The sequence below is a fragment of the Drosophila sechellia genome, chromosome 2R (genome assembly GCF_004382195.2).
Source record: "Drosophila sechellia strain sech25 chromosome 2R, ASM438219v1, whole genome shotgun sequence".
NCBI lineage: Eukaryota > Metazoa > Arthropoda > Insecta > Diptera > Drosophilidae > Drosophila > Drosophila sechellia.
In genome coordinates, this window is record NC_045950.1 from 2,696,608 (window position 1) to 2,717,044 (window position 20,437).

The following is a 20,437-nucleotide window of genomic DNA, read 5'->3' on the forward strand; positions in this document are numbered from 1 at the left end:
CCATGACCGTCTGTCCGTATTAAAGCCTCCACTCAGGAACTATCAAAGCTAGAGAGTTGAGATTAGATATGAAGATTCCAGAGACAAGGGCACATCGCAAGTTTGTTTCTAAAAGTCGCCGACACTTGAAAATTGTTTTGAAATTTTTTGGTTTTTTAGTATAATTGTAAATTTATATCGATATGCCAAACAATTTTTTGACACGCCCACACTAACGCCGACAAAAAAAAACCTTGGGCACGCCCACCCTAACACCCACAAGCCGCCCAAAACTCCCACGCCCACACTTATACAATTTTTCTGATTTTATTCCGCAATACATATCGATAAGCCGCCAACAAAATTATGAAATTTCGCGTTGGTATTTCCACTAGCTGAGTATCGGGTATCTGATAGTCGGGGCACTCGACTATAGCATTCTCTCTTGTTTTAAAATTAAATTAGGGCGTTATGTTAAAGAAAAAAGCAAATTTAAATTTTTTTACCTATTATTTTATTTATGCAAGTAAAGTACCTTCCAAGGACTACTTTTGTGATTTACTGTAGTTGTCGAGACCATGCAGTTCATACGGACAGGAGGACAGACAGACGGACATGGCCAGATCTACTCATGTGTTCCTGTTAAATACTTTTTCACAAATCTAATATACCCTACCCTAATAAGGGGTATACAAATCATATTGACTGTTTCAACATAGATCCTTGCCAATATATTAGATTAATTGGTCATCGTAATAGTATGCACCCTAGTTAGCTTTATTTCCTAAATTTCTAGATTTCTTTAAAGCGTTCTTATTGCGGTGTACTTCTTACTGCCAAATTTTGAGTTTCATCGGCTTAGTTGACAGCGTCATATTAAAGTTTTCGGATCAGCTGTTTGATCGAAGCGTACGTGTATGCATGTACGTGTATGTGTTGGGGCTGTCTCGCTTAAGCTTTCCAGGCAAAAGCTCCTGCTCAAAATGTCAGTCAGTTTGGTCAGTCAATTGAGTTTTGCTAGGAGTGGAGTACGATGAACGCGAACGAAAACGTTTGATCAAGTAATATTTAAATTTAAGTGGAAAGGCTGAAAGTAATTGTTAATTGAACCATAAATCAAATGCAGTTTAGCCTGATCTGTGGAAAGAAAGAACGCGTGCTAAGCTCAATAAACTTTCTCTCTGCGCCTCTCTCCCTCTCCATCGGTCTTCCAGCGAGAAATCTCTGCTGATCGGTCTCATTTCCCCGTTCGTTTGGCGTTTTGATCAGTTTCGAAATTGACTTATAGCGACGCTGGTCGGCGCTCTCTCCGCAAACAAAAACGGTCACAAGCAAAGATTTGAGCAAAGATTTGCCCAGAAGGGGTCTCGCTCGACACCAATAATAAAAGTGCCGCGATAGAAGTGTGTGTGCCATTGACCAACCTTTTAATATTTTTAAATTGTTTCTTGTGTGCTCACGAAACGTGTTCATGTGGCGCCTCAATTGATTTGATCTTATTTCATAAATTATCAAAGTGTTAAGTCTGCCATACGAAAGCATTTAAACGAAGAAATACATATGTATAAATGTACATATATACCCATTGCTTTCAGTGCGAGTGATTCACTGAATACAGTTTGGAGTTTAGGCCGGAGAAGTTAGGCCGCAACTTCTGGCATCGGATCACAAGCTAAAATTATTTTAGCAGTAGCCGCAAGCATGTGAGTGCTTTAAATTCATAATAACACATTGAAGTGTGCATTTCTAACTTCATTTAAATTGATAAAGTATTTTATAACAATATTTATAAAATAGTTGGCCTGCTTTGGAAAAAAGCAGTTGGATAAAATTTGCGTAGATTCAATGTGTGAAACGTGGTAATATATTACATTATTGCATTAATGTTCTCCAATGAAGCTTCGGATTTTAATAATTAGATTTAAACATACAGCTCCTCGACTAGCAGGTACCAGTTGCTAATTAATTTCAGAATAAATATGCCTTTAGATAAGGCTGTTGTCAGGTGATATTATCGATACGTATGAACATATGTTACTACTTATTTTTGTTTAGTCCTAGATCCCTAGCTCAGTTAAAGGGTATACTAGATTCTTTTTAAAGTATCTAACATGTAACACAAAGCAATTTCGACCAATATATCTAATTGAGTCGATAATGTCCGTCCGTCTATTCATTTGAACTTCGAGATATCCGTAACTATGAAGGTTTAAAGGCTTATATTAAGCATACAGATACTAAGGACTTCCCTCCCATTCGCATGCTTATTTCTAAATGTTGCTACACCCAATGTATCGCCGACAAACTGCCAAACCTGCGTTACAGTTTTGGCCCTGATTTGGCCCTAATTTCTTAGAAAATAAACCGCAAAATCAATACTCTGTCTTTAATGACAGGAGCGGATTATAATACCACACTTCTTATCTTATCACTATGTATATTTCACAAGTGTGACAAAGCTAATGGTGATATTAGTAAAATCCAATAGCAAACGCATAGACCTTAAGAATTAGGAAGTTGTTTCCCACAACGATCAAAAGTGTCGCAAGAAAAAAGTTTGTCGATAGAAATTTGCAAGACTACAAAGTTTATAAATGAAAAATTATCAAAACATTTTCAAAAGGTGTGTCAGTTTTGGGCGGTTGTGGGCGTGCCTCTACAATCTTCATATCTAATCTCAACTCTCTAACTACAATGGTTCCTGGGATGGAGGCGATCATACGGACAGACGGACATGGCCAGAACCACTCGTCTATTGATTCTGATCAAGAATATATACCATATACTTTATATGGTCGGAAACGCTACCGTCTGTCTGTTACATACTTTTCAACGAATTTAGTATAGCCTTGTGTATAATAAGAGAGAATGCTATATTCGATTTCCACGACTATCAGATACCCTTTACTCAGCTAGTGGAAATGCGAACTCGAAATTTCTTAATTTTTCTGGGATATCGAAAATTGAAACATTTTTTTAAAGGCGAAAATTTTTTGGTAAATCGATAGAAATTTAAAAGAGTAATAAAAATAAGAAAAATTATCAAAAAAAAATTTGTAAAGTGTGGATGTGGCTGTTTTGTGCGGCTTAAGGGCGTTAGAGGGGCTTGACAACTTTCTATCTGTTATATATTGGAAGTGACAAACAGGCCCTTTTTTTGGTTAATTCATTAATCTTAAAATCACTAGAAATCGTCCAGTTCCTTCTGAAGTTAACCTAATGCGTATCTTAAAAGATAATATTATGTACATACATATGTATGTATACTGTTACTCTAACTATAATGTATACAAATGTATACGTGGCGAGATTATGCTATCTTACGTGTAAGAAGTTCATGGGAATGTATTACTATATGTATTACATATTATTACTATTTACTTACTACACTAGTAATAAAAGCTATCATAACATCTAAATTAGCAGACCCAATACGAAATTCAATGACCAAAATGAATTTAAAACGAAAACATAATTACTTAAAAATTTCTTTTAATGACAAAATGAAAATGTATATTAAGACAATATATTTCTTAGATTTATGGAAGATAACAATTATTTAACTTCTCAATTGTTTAAAAAATATCGAACAAGTCAGCTGCCCTATCCAAACCGCTACGCACCATTATCCCTTCGAAAGCTTAGTCTAACTTCTCAACAGCTATCTGCAATTTGAAAATATTCAGAATGAAGTATTTTCGCTTCGTCATAAGGGATTCATTTCGTTGACACGTACCTTTATTATAGTATATTGTATTGTATTGTATTGATAGGCTATTGTTCGATAGGCTCATGGCAGTCAGCTGTTTTTTGGGACGAAAGGGGATTTTTATTAAATGTCCCAAATAATTTTTCGTCACAAAAGTTGATACCAGAACTTTGGTGTGGTATTTGGTATGATGCGATCGTCAAATGTTTTTACCGAGTCAAGACTGGTTTTTGAATAATAAAATTAATCACTAACTGGGACAAAATATGGAAAACATACTTTTGATTTTATTTTTGCCTAGTTCCGAACTGGGGGTCAATAATTTAAGTTAGACATTTAGTTGCCACGCGTGGGACAATCTAATCGAAATCTAATTGTAATTCGGTTTATTTAGCCTGCGCAGTTCATTGGGGTCGTACAAATAATGAGTTCTGATTACAGCGATTGCGCCCAAGTCTAGTGTTGCCGATAAGATAGCCGCAATAGATACTAAGTAGAGCTACATGCACACCCAAAGTGCCGTTGTGACTCATCGACTCCTCGACCATTGTTGCGGGTCCGACAATAGGCCCGTACTCGATCACCGATTTCAAAAGGTGTGTGAAGCGCGCAGAAAGCTTTGAAAAGCTTGCAGAGCCAGTGCCAATGCCTCGGCAGAGAACTTGTTCTTGTGGATTGTGGCTGACCTTGCCGTAGGAGCCCATAAGTTTTTTTAGCATGACACCTTCGAACAGTCGAAGGGTTTTCGGGCTATCGCATTTCAATATCTTATGGGGATTACGAAAAGCTTTGCCAGCTGTTTTGAAGTTCACAGCTGTGCTCTGGAAAACTCCCTCTCCATTACCAACTGGCGGCATTGGCGCTCTCGCCGTAACCGTTACCCGTTAACCGTTTTGAGCTCAGCGACCTAAGCTTTTGGCTGCGTCGCGAGGTTTAGTTAATATTATTAACCGGAGTGACGGCCAAGTTGTCGCAACGTTTCTCGTGGATCGCAGATCGTGGCGGTAAAGAGAGCTTTTAGCCGGGGGCTCAAAGTGTGAGTGTGAGGTGTCTTCAGTTTGGTTTTTTTCACATAGCGTGGCATTACTCTCTTTGACGAATTCAATGCGACGTCGCGCTTTTTTCGGTTCTGCAACTTCCGTTAGTCGGTGGCTCGAAAGTAAACAAAATGCTGCATATCGCCCGCAAACGTGACAATCTTTCAGACGCACTCCAACTTGATATGGATCTGTGAGATGCAAAGATACAAGTTGAAATGCTCCATCTCGCAAAGCCATGTAGCCGAGTGCAAAAAGTAAAATATGCGAAAGCAGAAAAACAAAAAAATTTGTGCGTATGTTAAGTTGGCCATTGTGCAAACCTTTAATGAGCTGGAAGCGCGAAAAGCCAAATACCAACGAATAAAGAGCACGCGAAACATTCAGTTATATTTGCAAAACTTGATTTTTGTGTTCACGCAAAGATAACGATATGCCATGATAAAAATTTAATTAATTATTTTTCAATGCAAGGGACTTTAAGTGTAGCTGATATAAAAAAAGAAAAGTATACACGCTGTGACTGAATGAAACTTCAAAGACAAAATTAATTTAAATGATTATTGTCGTGGCGCGAAGTATAATTTTTCCTCTTCTTGTCTCCACGGCAATCAGTACATCATACACACAAACGGGGCATTTACAATTTGTGGTTTAATCAGCCTCCGCAGGCCGCAGAACGGACATCGTTAACGTACGCGGACTGTCGATGCGACTGAGAAATGCAAAAAACTGGAGCCAACAACAACAGCTTCCTATGTATAAGGCCAAAAACCGATTGCCAAAAATAAATAGAGCCCATTTAATAGCCCGCGTAAGCGCACACAACAATGATGGCCACGAGCTTGGATACCAAAACCAGCAAGAACCACGAGGCCCAGCAACTGCAGCTGCCCCGGCAGGCGGCATCGGGCGCCAACTTGCCACATTTGCAGGTCCGACGTCATCGCCGCAGCATCTCACAGCTGATGGCCAGCATGGGTAATTTTTAGATAGAGAAGATAGAGATATATTCATGTGCATAGATTACTTGGCTCTCGTAGAGCGGCAATGAAATATCTGCGTCATCGAGAGATGAGATAAGAGTGATCAAGTTTGCTAAGATATTTCAACATTTAGAACTGGTTGGCGGTATGTTTTATGGTATGCGAAAGTGAAAAATCATTCAGCACCAAGTTTACAATGTTTCAATTTGGCGCGATTTATAGCAAAGAGTGTGCAGTCGAATAAGTGTAGGGAACAAAGAACTGATAACGGTTTCATTGCCTAAATAATACATTAACCCGTTTCCTTTGGTTTATATAAGCCTTTACCCACTTATTGCTCCCAACAAATTGCGTGTTGGGCTCGGCCTAACGGTGGAATTAGTTAATGATTCATAATCAATTTTAAAATGCATGACGCGCTGCAAGTAACGATACCTACCGATATTGTTATAAATATATTGAGCCTGATTTACGTTTGTGCTCATGCTCGATCATTGCAACAGGAAGTTTCGATTTCTTTGCCATTGTGTGTAGGTCAGGTGGGTTTAATAACCTTTTCAGCAGACCGGCCACTTACAAAACCCGCTAAACAAAGGCGATTCAAAATGAACGCCCTCGGTCTGAGGACATTTTGATAACGGGCATTAAATGTCAGGCACTATCAATGGAAAGCATTAACATTCCTGCGAAAAAAGCAAAAATGTTTAAACAACATTTCTTTCGGCAATTTAGAACTAGTTATTTTCACACCAATGGCTTATCAATATGAAGCATGGGATACCACAGTTTTAATCGCCACCATAAGAACGTATTATTGTGGTTGGAGCTTAGTTTTTTCTACGTAAAATTGTATATTCTTGAAACAAAATGGGGTTACTTCTATTCGTCTTATCTGTTAGCGATAAAAGTGTGAAGTTTTTATCAGCTTAGAGGTTTTAAAGTTAATTTGGTCGCCAAAACCAATGTGGTAATGAGTTCGGCAAATCGCTTTGAAAGTGAAAAGGTGTTAAAAAATTATGGTTATTTTATTGAATAGGTTGTTACGTTTATTATTCCGACTTAAATTTCTGAAAACGGCGGCCGATGACTTAATAATAGGTGCAAGGTGTAACTATATCCACAATTCTCTTTAACGATTCGTCTAATCAAATACATTTTTGATGGATTTAAAATTTTCTATTTTTCCACTTTTATAACAAATCATCAACAAACTCGAGCCTCCAGAAGTTTTTGTTTGGTAACTTGAAGCTGATAGCAAAAAGAGCTTCGTGATAAGCCAACATTCGTTATTTTCGCTACCTATATAATAACGAATTCAATACCAAGAATGCATGCCTGCCAGTTGAACTTGCCCATAAGCTAGCCTGTGTATGGAAAAGTGTGGTAATAAAACTTGATGGCACTTATTAAGATAGGGTATCGTGGAAGTGTCCCAATGTCATTGATCATTGACGGCCATTATCAAATTCTTTGCACTCGGCGTTCCAGTTTATTTTAATTATCACATGTGATAAGGAACAATCGTAAGCTATGACTCGTTCCATTGTTTGATAAATTACAACTTCTGAAACAGTATCTCAACAAATATTTTCAGATGTCATTAACTTAATTGGCAGAGCACGCGGTGGAGCAGCCATCCTCATCAGGAGCGGTATTCAATACCTAGAGCTGCCCGCGTTTCAGCAAGACTGGGCACAATGTCCTGTCATCAGGATTGTCAGCCCGCAAGGAGATTTAGACATTGGAGCGGTCTACTTTCCCCCCAGATACCGCATAACAGCATCTCACCTCAGTGAGTTCTTCGAGCATTTTGGGCCCCGCTTCATAGCAGCTGGAGATTATAACGCCAAACATTCTTGGTGGGGATCGCGCGCCAACAACCCCAAAGGGAAAACTCTGTTTGGGTACCTGCAACGCCACCGACTGGACTGCCACTCCACTGGCGAGCCCACTCACTGGCCAACGAATCCCCTCAAGACTCCAGACCTACTGGACTTTGCTGTGTCGAAAGGCATAGGGCATGCGAAGATCAGCTGCACAACAAATGCTGATCTCCTGTCAGACCACTGTGCAATAAACGTGCTAATCAACACGCCAGTCCTCAGGAAAACCCCGCTCAGAAGGCTCACTGGAAAATATACCGACGCCGCCAAGTTCGCGTCCTGGATGCTCTCCACCGTCAATCCGAACCCCATCCTCAACACACCCAGGAACATTGATGAAGCTATCGGGAATCTCACCAGGCAGATGCAAAACGCTGCGGAATTCGCAAGCCCACCGCCACCAAAGACTGCGAGAACACCTAGCAGGGACCTCCACCTCTGGTCCCCGGAAATTGCGGCACTCGTGACTGAGAAGAGGCGTCTCAGGAGAGTTTGGTTCTTGACGCGCAATCCAAGAGACAAAACAGCGCTCAATCACGCCACAAAGGAGTTGAAGGACAAGATCTCCAGCCTACGCCAGGACTCCTTCCTCAGATTCCTCGAGGAACTCTCTCCCGGGGACCCAGACCACAATCTGTGGAACGTCACCCGCCACATTAAACGACCAGCCAAAAAGGTTTCCGCAGTGCGCAAAGCAGATGGATCCTGGTGCCTTTCGGATGCTGAAAGAGCAGAAGCTTTCGCCGAACACCTTTACAACGCCTTCTCTCCGTTCGACTGCTGCACTGCCGAAGAACATGCTGAAACAGCCCGGTTTCTCAATAGCCCAAGCTCTCCCGGTCCCCCGTTGGAACCAGTCGACCCTGAGGAAGTTGCGCAGGAGATTGCTCTACTGAAGAACAACAAATCTCCAGGCCTGGATCGTATAGATGCGGCGGCCCTAAAAATGCTCCCATCCCGCTGCACACAAATGCTGGCCAGCATTTACAACAGCTGCTTCCGGCTAGGGTACTTCCCGGAAGAGTGGAAAAGAGCAGAGGTTATTGTCCTCCTCAAGCCTGGTAAGCCTGAAGCCAATCTCGCCTCCTATCGTCCGATTAGTTTGCTGGCAATCCTCTCCAAAATACTCGAAAGAGTATTTTTGCGCAGAGTATTGCCAGTACTGGATGAGGCTGGTTTGATCCCCGATCACCAGTTTGGCTTCAGGCGCTCCCACGGAACACCAGAGCAATGCCACCGGCTAGTCGAACGGATCCTCGAGGCATTCGAGCAAAAGAAATACTGCTGCGCTGTAATGCTCGACGTGAAGCAGGCATTCGACAGAGTTTGGCATCCTGGACTCCTCCATAAACTCAAATCCTACCTCCCAAGCCCCCATTTTACCCTCCTCAAATCCTACACTGAGGGAAGAGCATTCCAAGTCAGATGCGGAAGTGCAATAAGCCTACCCAGACTGATCAGAGCTGGAGTTCCGCAAGGCAGTGTGCTCGGACCAATACTGTACACCCTTTACACCGCAGACCTTCCCATAATCCCCTCCAGGAACCTAACTATAGCGACTTATGCAGATGACACGGCTTTCCTCGCCTCCTCATCCGACCCACGAGAAGCCTCCGAAACAATCCAAAGGCAAATGGACGCGCTACATCCCTGGCTCAGCAGGTGGAACATCGTAGTGAACGCGGAAAAATCTACCCAAACAACATTTGCACTAAGGAGAGGAGACTGCCCACCGGTCACGCTAAACGGAGTCATCATTCCCAACGCACCCGCACCCAAGTACCTAGGACTTACCCTGGACCGCAGGCTCACTTGGCGTCCCCACATCGTCAGCAAACGCATACAGGCCGATGCGCGTCTGAGGCAGATGCATTGGCTTATTGGGAGAGGGTCCAAGCTAAGGCAGAACCACAAAATCCTGGTGTACAAGGCAATTCTCAAGCCCATCTGGACCTACGGGATACAGCTATGGGGCACGGCAAGCCACACGAATCGCCTGCGTATACAGCGGTTCCAGAATAGGTGCTTGAGAATTGCCTGTAATGCGCATCCCTACCACGAGAATGTCGCCATACATAGGGAACTTGGAATCCCACAAGTCGCTGATGAAATCTCCAGGCTCAGCGAGAGATACCTGAAAAGGCTCGAAAACCACCCTAACCACCTCGCCACCAACCTGTTAGACAATAGCCAAACAAGCAGACGTCTCATGAGGAGACACCCTCTCGATCTTCCACAACAATAGACAACACATATAAAACCCGCCACAAATACATGTACAATAGTATCCCTTAAGCTAATGTTCCCCCGCAAAACCATTTAATTATTGTCCACTAGGACAGATTTTAAATAAATAAACGCACGCTAAAGAAAAAAAAAATTAACTTAATTTTAAAAATACCATTTTTGCGCTTTTTCCCTCCCTATGAATTTTAAATAATTGTATACGCGGTACTCAGCGGACGGAAATAAAGTCAGTCTGTTTATAGGTGAATAGGACAGGACACCTGTTATTGTCTGCTAATCAAAGCACTTGACTAAGTACTGATTTATTCTGTTTATTACTATCGTCGATAACTGAACCTGTGCACTTTTGCAAAGCCGTGCCGCATCCATAAACTCACTTAACCGTCATTGGTTGGACTACCTACTGTGCAGTACGGCCTAATCTATTTGTTGTGCCGTTTTATTTGGGCTTGCTATCTAAATGTCAATCAGCTAGAAGCGTATTGTATTTCTGAACATCAAGTATTTTGGGAAAACAGAACAGTAGAGATTAGGACAGGTATATGGCAGCCAGTAGGCTTACGAGCACTGAGCTAAGGAAAATGCTATACTTACTGGCGAAGAGGTGCGTCGTGTGTATTTAGCTCTAAATGGTTTCAAGGTTCGAGCAGGGTTCCTATGTCAAGTTCAGCCGACTATAATGCATTAAACTTAACTACACCACATGTCGTAAGCTGTGACCTTGAGCGAGCTTCTGTTTCGAAGGGAGATAGCACTCGCTAATTATTACCATTTAATGGTTACATCACAGGCCGTTTACATTCATGACTTTTCGAACATTAAGCAATTGAAATTTCATTTTTAGACTAGAAGTATGTATATTTCAAGTTTTGCTCGCTTAAAAATTTTCAAATTTTTGCTATCCAATGTTTCCAAATGTTGTGCCAAGCTTACCCAACATGAAATAGAACTTACACAGAAAATTACTTACACATGTACTAAAAATATGTATGGGAAACTGACAACTAAAGGTTACCTAGCCATTAAATCCATTTTATGTTCACAGAGGACACTATAAATTTGCAAATCTTTTTGATTTTACACAAATAACACATGCTGCCAAGAGTCATGGGTTCAATATATAGATAGTAAGATATATAATTGTAATAGTCATGGGACTCGCCAATACTTCTAGTTTAAGGTTAAATCTGTATTGTCTTTCTGATGCCCAATCCTTTAATCTGTCATCTTGCAGTTGAATACCCCACTGACGATGTGTACCGGCCGGCGCACTACGGCGGCTACGTTAACAGAGGCTACGATGATATAGACAGTTCCTACTATTTTGCCCAGTTCGAGGCGATGGCAGATGCCGGCACCGTTGGAGGCGCCTTGCCGCCCTACGCCCTTACCAACTCGGACGAAGAACTTGGCAGCGGGGAGGAGGACGCGTCGGAGGAGAACTCAAACAATGAAGAGGGGGAGGGGGTGTTCCGGGACTGCACAGACGAAGCGGTCGTCGAGCATCATAACCGCTGCCTGCCGGAATTTCAGTTCTCCCTGGTCGATTCTGAGTACGATGAGACCCTCGCTTTTCCTGATTCTGTGACCATTCTATCCAACGTGGGCGACAAGCCGGTGCTGGTGGAGCGCAAGGAGACGGACGATGATGAGGAGGAGTTTGACGACGAGGAAAACAACAGTGTAGTCCTGAGACACGAAATACCATTTACTAGCATATACGGACCGAGCGTCAAGTTCAACTCGTTCCAGCGCAAGGTCTTCATCCCGGGCCGTGAGATTCATGTTCGGATCGTCGATACGGAGCGTAGCGTAACCACACATCTGCTTAACCCCAATCTGTGAGTGAAATCCAATCATATTTATATTGGCAAGATGAGTTAGAGGTTATACTATATACGTAAATCTTACATTACTTTTTTCTTTTACACAGGTACACAATCGAGCTGACCCACGGTCCCTTCAAGTGGACGATCAAGAGGCGATACAAGCACTTTAACTCGTTGCACCAGCAGCTCAGCTTTTTCCGCACCTCGCTCAACATTCCTTTTCCCAGTCGCAGCCACAAGGAGAAGCGTACCACGCTGAAGGCCACAGCCAGAGAGATGGCTGACGAGTCCACCCTAAAGGACCTTCCTTCCCACACCAAGGTCAAACAAACTAGCACTCCGCTGAGGCCTGAAGGCAGAAACAGTAAAATCGCGGGCAGTAACGCCGACAATGCCATGGCTATCATCAGTCCCAATCACAGCTCCATTCTGGCGGGCCTAACACCACGGCGCATTCAAAAGAAGCGCAAAAAAAAGAAGAAACGGAAGCTACCGCGATTCCCAAACCGACCGGAGAGTCTGGTCACCGTGGAGAATCTGAGCGTCCGAATAAAACAGCTGGAGGACTACTTGTACAACCTGCTGAACATCAGCTTGTACCGATCTCACCATGAAACGGTGAGTATTATTAAAATTTAAGGAAACATGCTCAACTACAGCTCAACTAATTAATTGAATCTCAATTCATTTACTACAGCTAAACTTCGTTGAAGTGTCTAATGTGTCCTTCGTTCCGGGAATGGGAATTAAGGGCAAGGAAGGCGTGATTTTAAAGCGAACTGGATCGACGAGACCCGGGCAAGCAGGATGCAATTTCTTCGGGTGCTTTCAAAAGAACTGCTGTGTGCGCTGCAACTACTTTTGCTCCGACGTAGTTTGCGGCACGTGGCGGAACCGATGGTTTTTCGTAAAAGAAACCTGCTTCGGCTACATCCGTCCAACAGACGGCAGCATCCGGGCAGTGATCCTCTTTGACCAGGGCTTCGACGTCTCCACGGGTATCTATCAGACGGGCATGCGCAAGGGTTTGCAGGTACTGACGAACAACCGTCACATTGTGCTCAAGTGCTGGACACGTCGTAAGTGTAAGGAGTGGATGCAATACCTCAAGAACACTGCCAACTCGTATGCGCGCGACTTCACCCTGCCCAATCCGCACATGTCCTTCGCTCCGATGCGCGCCAACACCCATGCCACGTGGTATGTAGACGGCGCCCAGTATATGTCAGCCGTGGCCGACGGCTTAGAGGCAGCCCTCGAAGAGATCTATATTGCCGACTGGTGGCTCAGTCCCGAGATTTACATGAAGCGACCCGCACTCGACGGAGACTACTGGCGATTGGACAAGATCCTGTTGCGCAAGGCCGAACAGGGAGTGCGTGTCTTCGTGCTGCTCTACAAGGAGGTTGAAATGGCACTTGGCATAAACAGCTACTACAGCAAGTCCACGCTGGCCAAGCACGAAAACATCAAGGTTAGTTAGAAGAACATATAACTTATGAAGCTTTCTCAAGTTCTGACTTAACTTATTAAATGTTGTTTAAAGGTCATGCGTCATCCGGACCATGCTAGAGGAGGTATTTTGCTTTGGGCACATCACGAAAAGATGGTCGTAATCGACCAAACCTATGCGTTCATGGGAGGTATTGATTTGTGCTATGGACGTTGGGATGATCACCTCCATCGGCTAACGGACCTGGGAAGCATATCTACGGCGTCTTTTTCTGGCAGCACGCGTCGAACGCCAAGCTTGTACTTCACCAAAGACGACACGGACTCAGCTTTCGGATCACGTAAGTCCTCGCGAAACGCTCACTACGATACCTCCGCCAAGGAAAGGCCACCGTCCCCACCCCCGGATGAGCCCAGTACTAGCATAGAGTTGAAAACTCTAAAGCCTGGCGATCGCCTGCTTATACCGTCTACGCTCGTTTCCAGTCCGGGAGAAACTCCCGTAGAATCGGGAATCGCTTTAGAAGGGATGAAACTCAACACCCCTGAAATGGAGCGTAAGAACGTACTCGATCGCCTGAAGAACAACGCGATGAAGGGCGCCCGTATGGGCAAGGACTTTATGCACCGTCTAACAGCCACTGAGACGGAGGAAAAATCTGCCGAGGTGTACACTATCGAGTCCGAGGATGCTACGGACCACGAAGTCAACCTTAACATGGCTTCAGGTGGGCAGGAAGTGGCGATTACCACTAGCAGTACACAAATACTCAGTGAGTTCTGCGGCCAGGCCAAGTACTGGTTCGGCAAGGATTACTCCAACTTTATACTTAAAGACTGGATGAACCTAAACTCGCCGTTCGTGGATATCATAGATCGAACAACAACACCGCGGATGCCATGGCACGACGTGGGTCTGTGTGTGGTGGGTACTTCCGCTAGGGATGTGGCACGCCACTTCATTCAGCGCTGGAATGCCATGAAGCTGGAGAAACTACGCGATAACACGAGGTTTCCCTATCTGATGCCGAAAAGCTATCACCAAGTGAGGCTCAATCCTAACCTTCAGCAAAACCGTCAGCAGCGGGTCACGTGCCAGCTACTTCGGAGCGTCTCCGCCTGGAGCTGCGGCTTTATAGAGGCGGATCTTGTGGAGCAAAGCATCCACGATGCCTACATCCAGACGATCACAAAGGCGCAGCACTACGTGTACATCGAAAATCAATTTTTTATCACGATGCAGTTGGGCATGGGTGTGCCAGGCGCTCATAACAATGTGCGGAATCAAATCGGGGAAACACTTTTTAAACGTATTGTTCGGGCGCACAAGTATGAAACCAATATATTTATCCTGATTCTAGCAGATCTAATGTACAGCTTCTTCTCTTCTAGGGAACGGAAGCCTTTCCGAGTTTATGTGATTATGCCGCTTCTACCGGGCTTTGAGGGCGATGTGGGTGGCAGTACTGGGATAGCAGTCAGAGCCATTACACACTGGAACTATGCATCCATTTCCAGGTAAGGCCTCACCACCATGCACATCAAATGCATTTCGAAACCATTGATTGCAGTTGATTGCACAACACGAGATTTTGTTGAATGTCACGATCCCAGGAACTCTTCTCTTCATAAACCTTCAGTTAACTTATATCTAAAAACCATAACATCATAGCTTGAGAAGTTTTAATAAATAAAAATGTATGATCCATAATGTCAGAAAGCTTTCTACTCCGTTAGTAGAGTTCTTTGACTATCAGCTGCGTTTCTATTTAAGGTCTCATACTTACTCTGCTTTTATACTTGCAGGGGACGCACAGCAATTTTGAACCGCCTGCAGGAGGCGGGTATTGCCAATCCGCAAAACTATATCTCATTCCACAGCCTGCGTAACCATTCTTTTTTGAATAACACACCCATAACGGAGTTGATATATGTCCACTCAAAGCTCTTGATAGCCGACGATCGCGTTGTGATCTGCGGCTCGGCAAACATTAACGATCGGTCTATGATCGGAAAGCGGGACTCCGAGATAGCGGCTATTCTAATGGACGAGGAGTTTGAGGACGGACGCATGAATGGCAAGAAGTATCCGAGCGGAGTGTTTGCCGGACGCCTTCGAAAATACCTTTTTAAAGAACACTTAGGTCAGTTATGTCTTTTGATTTTCTTTATGAACTTTAATTTATATCTTACAATGTTTCCATTCAACCAGGGCTCCTGGAAAGCGAAGGTTCCAGTCGGTCTGACCTGGACATTAACGATCCTGTTTGCGATAAGTTTTGGCACGGCACATGGCGTAGGATTTCAATGCAGAACACAGAGATTTACGACGAAGTGTTTAAGTGCATCCCCACTGACTTTGTAAAGACCTTTGCCAGCCTTCGCAAATACCAGGAGGAGCCTCCTCTTGCCAAAACCGCCCCTGAGCTAGCTGCCAACAGAGCCAACGACATTCAGGTACTCTTCCCAATAATTAATTTAACTTTAGTTTACACTTACGTGTGGTACCGTCGCTTACAAAGTTACCACTTTCAGTTTTTAGGACATTTTATTTAAATCTGATTATTTTCCGTAAATAGAAAACGTTTCGTTATAGATTTATAAGGACCATGTATAGTTTTTTGTTAACAAATAGCACAGCCAAATATTATGTTGAATAATTTCTTATTATATTATTAATTGCATTTCGAATTTAAAACACGAGAGAATGATATAGATGAGTTTCCCGACTATCTGATACCTCTTACTCAGCTAGTGCAAATGTGAACGAGAAATTTCATCACTTTTCTGGGATATCGATAGATATTGAAAAATAAAATGGGAAAAAATTTAAAAATTGTTCAAAACTGTGGGCGTGACCGTTTTGGCGGCTTTAGGGCGTTATACAAATTTATAGAAATTTAAGCAACTAATAAAGTTATGTAAAAAGATCACACACTTTTTTAAAAATGTGGGCGTGGCAGTTTTGTGCGGTTTGTGGGCATTAGAGTGGGCGTCTATACAAACTGGCTCTGCGTTTTTGTCTCCAGAATCTGTATGCTGAATCTCAACCTTTTAGCTTTTTTAGTTCCTGAGATCTCGACGTTCATACGGACAGTTGGACAGACGGACATGGCTAGATCGACTAGGCTATTGATCTTGATCAAGAATATCTTTATATAGTCGGAAACGTATCCTTATGTCTTTTCAACGAATGTAGTAAGCCGAGTAACGGGAATAAAAATATGTCTTAAGCTGTTATGATATTTATCCACGCTAGTCGAGTAATGATAAATAGTCTTTGTTATCTAAAGAAAAACTATTATTAATGTATAGTACTAATGAATTATGTTTTTGATTTCAGGGTTACTTGGTCGACCTGCCATTGGAATTTCTGAACAAGGAGGTCCTTACGCCGCCTGGAACTAGTAAGGAGGGCCTAATCCCTACCTCTGTATGGACATAGTCTGCCAAAAGTCTCTAAGATCTTAGAAAGCTTAAAAGCCTGTTATCATTTACCACCCACCAAATGCGCTTTTTTTAACGCTGTCAATGTCAAGTCATACATTTTGTAAATAGTGTATAAATAGCCGTAGATAACTCTAGATACTTTCAAGTACATGTAGCTATTCCTTACCAATAGTTAATTTATTTTACACTGTTTGTCTATGTCCTCAAGTAGTTTTAAGAATTTTGTTATTATTTTGTATGATGTTAAACAGTATTTTAGACCGATTTACACAAGTTTATTAAAGTGATATGAAGTGCAAATGAAGAACTACAACAGAGTTTTGAGCTTCGTACATATATAGCTTGCTTTATGGATCTTGTTTGTGAGTAGCTCCACAGCATGGTCTATCTCATCTCCTGATTTCAGCGAGATATCCTGGCGGATAGCCGTTTCCAGATAACTTTTAAACGCATCGATATCGGTATTTGCAGAAATTACTTTGTATGGTTTATTCAATATATGAGCTACTGTACTGTGTGTCACTATTATTGGAGAATGGTCTGAGATTAGATCAAAACTTTCCATTATTCGCATGTGTGATTGTGGGATTCCAAAGTTACGAAGTCTATTAAGTCTGGTATTTTTCTACTATCAGTAGGCCAGTATGTAGGCTTGCCGGTTGAAAGAGACAATTTTGGCACCTCAAGAATTAATTAGTTTAGAATTAATTAATTTCACTTCGATATTGCATGCTTCCTTTTATTAAATGAATCAGTCAATATGTTCACTTACCCACTTTTGGGAATAATTCACCGACGAAAGCGCTTTCGGGTGATCTTTCTGTGGAATTAAAGGCTTATGCAAACACAAAGATTAACAAAGATTAAAAACAAAATAATGGGTAGACACTGCTGCGCCACTTTTGATTTATTTTACTCTTCTGGATTATTCAATTTTTTCTTAAAAACCCTTCAATATTGGGCTGCATTACATTCTCCCTCTTGACCGGCTCTTAAAGTAAAGCGACTTCGAGTTTATTCATTTCCAAGACCCAGTTGAACATTCCCTTTTCGCTGTAAAATAAAAAAAAACTCCTCTGTCTCACTGCTTCGTCGAACCGTCAGAAATGGAAGAAAACCATCTTGGCCTTCGGATTCCGGCCGACCCATCCTTCTACCATCCTTTTTAACAAATTTAGTATATCCTATTAGTCTACGACTAACGGGTATAATAACTTTTAATATACACTTTAAAGAAAGAAAATCCTATCGAAAAAAATATGATCAGAGAATGGCACTAATCCAACCTGTAAAGGACGTTACAAAAATGGGAGTCGTGTTGAAAACTTGAATAGAAATGGCTGTCCGTCGTTATAAAACGTAAGGGACAAACGCACGCCATACTTTTTTCATAATTTTATTAGTCGCTTAAATTTCTATTGATTTGCCAAACAACTTTTTGCCACGCCCCTCTAACGCCCTAAAGCCGGCAAACCGATCACGTCCTTTACCAGTTGTAAAGGAACCAGTTCCGCACATTAGGCGCCTTATGCTTAGGGTCATTGGAGAAGGTCAACTATTGCCGAAGGTATGAGCGGTTAAACAAAGGTTTGCGTATTGCGTGGAGTACTCGGTGCAGCATGTGCTCCTGCTTCTTTCAGTTTTTCCATTAATAAGCTTATGGCGTGGTCAATACCTTCTTTACCTTGAATTTCCATGCTTAAGTCGATTAGTTCAGACAGGTGAACCTTGAAAGTCTCGACATGAGTACCAGGAGCTGGGAAACGGGAACGTAGAGACTTCTTCAGTGGCATGGCATGTAGCCCTTGGTTATAAAAATATCGAATCCAGATGGAGCTACCTGTGGGTTGGAGGAGAAAAATGTTGGCTCTCCAGTTGCCAAAAATTGGTAGTGGCCGTTTGCGACTACATCCTGTATGAGTTTGCCTCTAGCGCAGGCTCTTGAGTTTCCCGACCAATTATTTTTGGCATTGTAGTCTCCACCTGCTATAAATTTGTCACCAATTTGTCACTCAATATAAGCTTTTATCAACTACTCGCTGGGTGGGAGATACACCGATGCCAAAGTAACCGTTCCCTCTGAAGTCTGCAGCTGCACACTCGCTACCTGCCGGTCGTTGGTTGAGATTGGAGGTTGGGGACAAAGATTCAAGGAAGAGCGCACTATGACAGTGGCTCCACCTCTGCTGTTTCCACTGGGGTGCATGGCGTGGTAGGTGGAGTAACCAGGTAGGAAGATGCGTTTTCCTTCCCGAACGTGTGTTTCAGTGGCAAGCATAACATCAATATTTTGCATACTTAGGAAAAGCTGAAGATTCTCAGAGTTCTATCTTGTTAGATTCCGCCGTTTCCTCTATTAGCTTGAACATTTTTTCCATTCTCGAGCTTATATCCCTGATGGCGCTTTCCAGTGCCCGAAACTTTTTCTAAGGCCTAAGTCTTGTGATGAGTCTAATTCACTGTGGTGGTGGCGAGTAGCAAGTGATCGAAAAAATTGAGGACCTTTGGGCCGTACAACATCGGCGTATGAAATTTTACTTCTGATGGCCTCAGCCGGAATAAATCCTTGAGTAAGGCTTTCACCCTTTTTGGAATTGACAGTGTTGCCATGAGCAACAAAGGTAGGGAGCAGCTGGAGTTGCTTCATCTTCATCACAAATACTTTCAGGCAGGTCTACTTGCATGATTCGATCTGCTTCTTCAGCCAAGGCTGCAAATCGGTTATTAATTAGTGAAGACAATGAGGGTGTTTCAACATAAGATGGCGGCTGAGAAGCCTGCTTCTTAGTTTTCTGACTGATTGGAACAATCTTGCGGCGGTAAACTATCATTTGATGAAGTTGCGCCGTTTAATATCTGTGTGCGAATTGTTGCAGGGCTTGCTCAAGCTATTTTTCTCATCCTTGTGTTCATATTCCTTGCTTGTTTATCACTTCAAATTCCTTGAGACAGCACAAATGACACTGCACGAAATTCCAGTATCTGGTTAATTCTAATAAATGCAAAAACCGGCTTGGAAATTTCGCAAGTCTTTAAAAAGACTGTCACAAAATTCACAAAAACACAATGACTTCCGGTTTAGCGTTCGCAGCAGCCTCAGATGCCATTAATACCAGGGGCTTTGTTGGTCCTTTTTGCCGCTTCGCCTGTTCCTGTGGAGTACATCCTTCAGCGGCTTTTAGTTTATTAGTAATCATTTTGTAAGTGATACCCAAGGAACTTTTTGGGGAGACGAAGTCTACATCGCCGTGCAGACGGACGTATTATGTTAACGCTGCGCGAAACAATCATAATTTTCGGAGTTGAGTCGTCCGGTGTGTGCGGCAAATTGGCGGAACCACACGGTGGAGACGTGACATATCTTGGCGCAGCCATCACGCGAGTTGAATGTATGTCTGTTGCAGGTAAATAGCTAAATACAAATTAGCGATTTCCCGCAGCGGATAGAACAGCTGATAGCGCTGCCAACTTGGCGCAGTGGGTGATCTGCAGAGGGAGGCGTTGCCAGATCATAGCTGCGATCAGTGTTGTGTTGCGACAGTTGGGCGCGCAATTCAAAAATTAAATTTAAAACTAAACCGTTTAAAATTTAATTCTGATACTGGTTCCTGGGGAGCGCACCATTCGCTAAGAAAGGGGAAAAGTCGCAAAGTTCGCGAACTGACCGAATATCACAATTCAAAAATTAAATTTAAAACTAAACCGTTAAAAATTTAATTTTGATATTAGTTCCTGGGGAGCGCACCATTCGCTAAGAAAGGGGAAAAGGGGCAAAGTTCGCGAACAGACCGAATATCATCCTTTCACTGTTCTGGTGCCTAATCAGGGGCTCTGGTGTCCAGTCGAGGCGGATCAAACCTTCAAC

The 20,437-nt window shown here is 42.7% G+C and overlaps 1 protein-coding gene and 1 long non-coding RNA gene across 6 annotated transcripts; one reads left to right on the forward strand and one right to left on the reverse strand.

Moving 5' to 3' along the window:
• The first annotated feature begins 976 nt into the window (after positions 1 to 976).
• LOC116800372 (phospholipase D2) lies at positions 977 to 16,882 on the forward strand. Of its 5 annotated transcripts, none has more exons than XM_032714925.1 (10): positions 977 to 1,040; positions 1,575 to 1,682; positions 11,076 to 11,682; positions 11,775 to 12,288; positions 12,368 to 13,144; positions 13,217 to 14,451; positions 14,515 to 14,640; positions 14,929 to 15,266; positions 15,335 to 15,579; positions 16,466 to 16,882. In XM_032714925.1, exons 3-10 carry the CDS (start codon positions 11,183 to 11,185, stop codon positions 16,565 to 16,567), a joined length of 3,837 nt encoding a protein of 1,278 aa, XP_032570816.1. In that variant the 5' UTR covers positions 977 to 1,040; positions 1,575 to 1,682; positions 11,076 to 11,182; the 3' UTR covers positions 16,568 to 16,882. The 5 variants fall into 5 exon arrangements, with proteins under 5 accessions (XP_032570816.1, XP_032570815.1, XP_032570813.1 ...); XM_032714922.1 differs by lacking the exons at positions 977 to 1,040; positions 1,575 to 1,682 and adding exons at positions 4,625 to 4,724; positions 5,341 to 5,706; XM_032714923.1 differs by lacking the exons at positions 977 to 1,040; positions 1,575 to 1,682 and adding exons at positions 4,636 to 4,724; positions 5,388 to 5,706.
• Positions 16,883 to 17,436: 554 nt separating this feature from the next.
• On the reverse strand, positions 17,437 to 20,018 carry LOC116800374. Its single transcript, XR_004361319.1, has 2 exons — positions 19,784 to 20,018; positions 17,437 to 19,724 (listed from the first exon to the last, which is right to left on the reverse strand). It is a non-coding gene; the product is annotated as an uncharacterized LOC116800374 (long non-coding RNA).
• Positions 20,019 to 20,437: the final 419 nt, after the last annotated feature.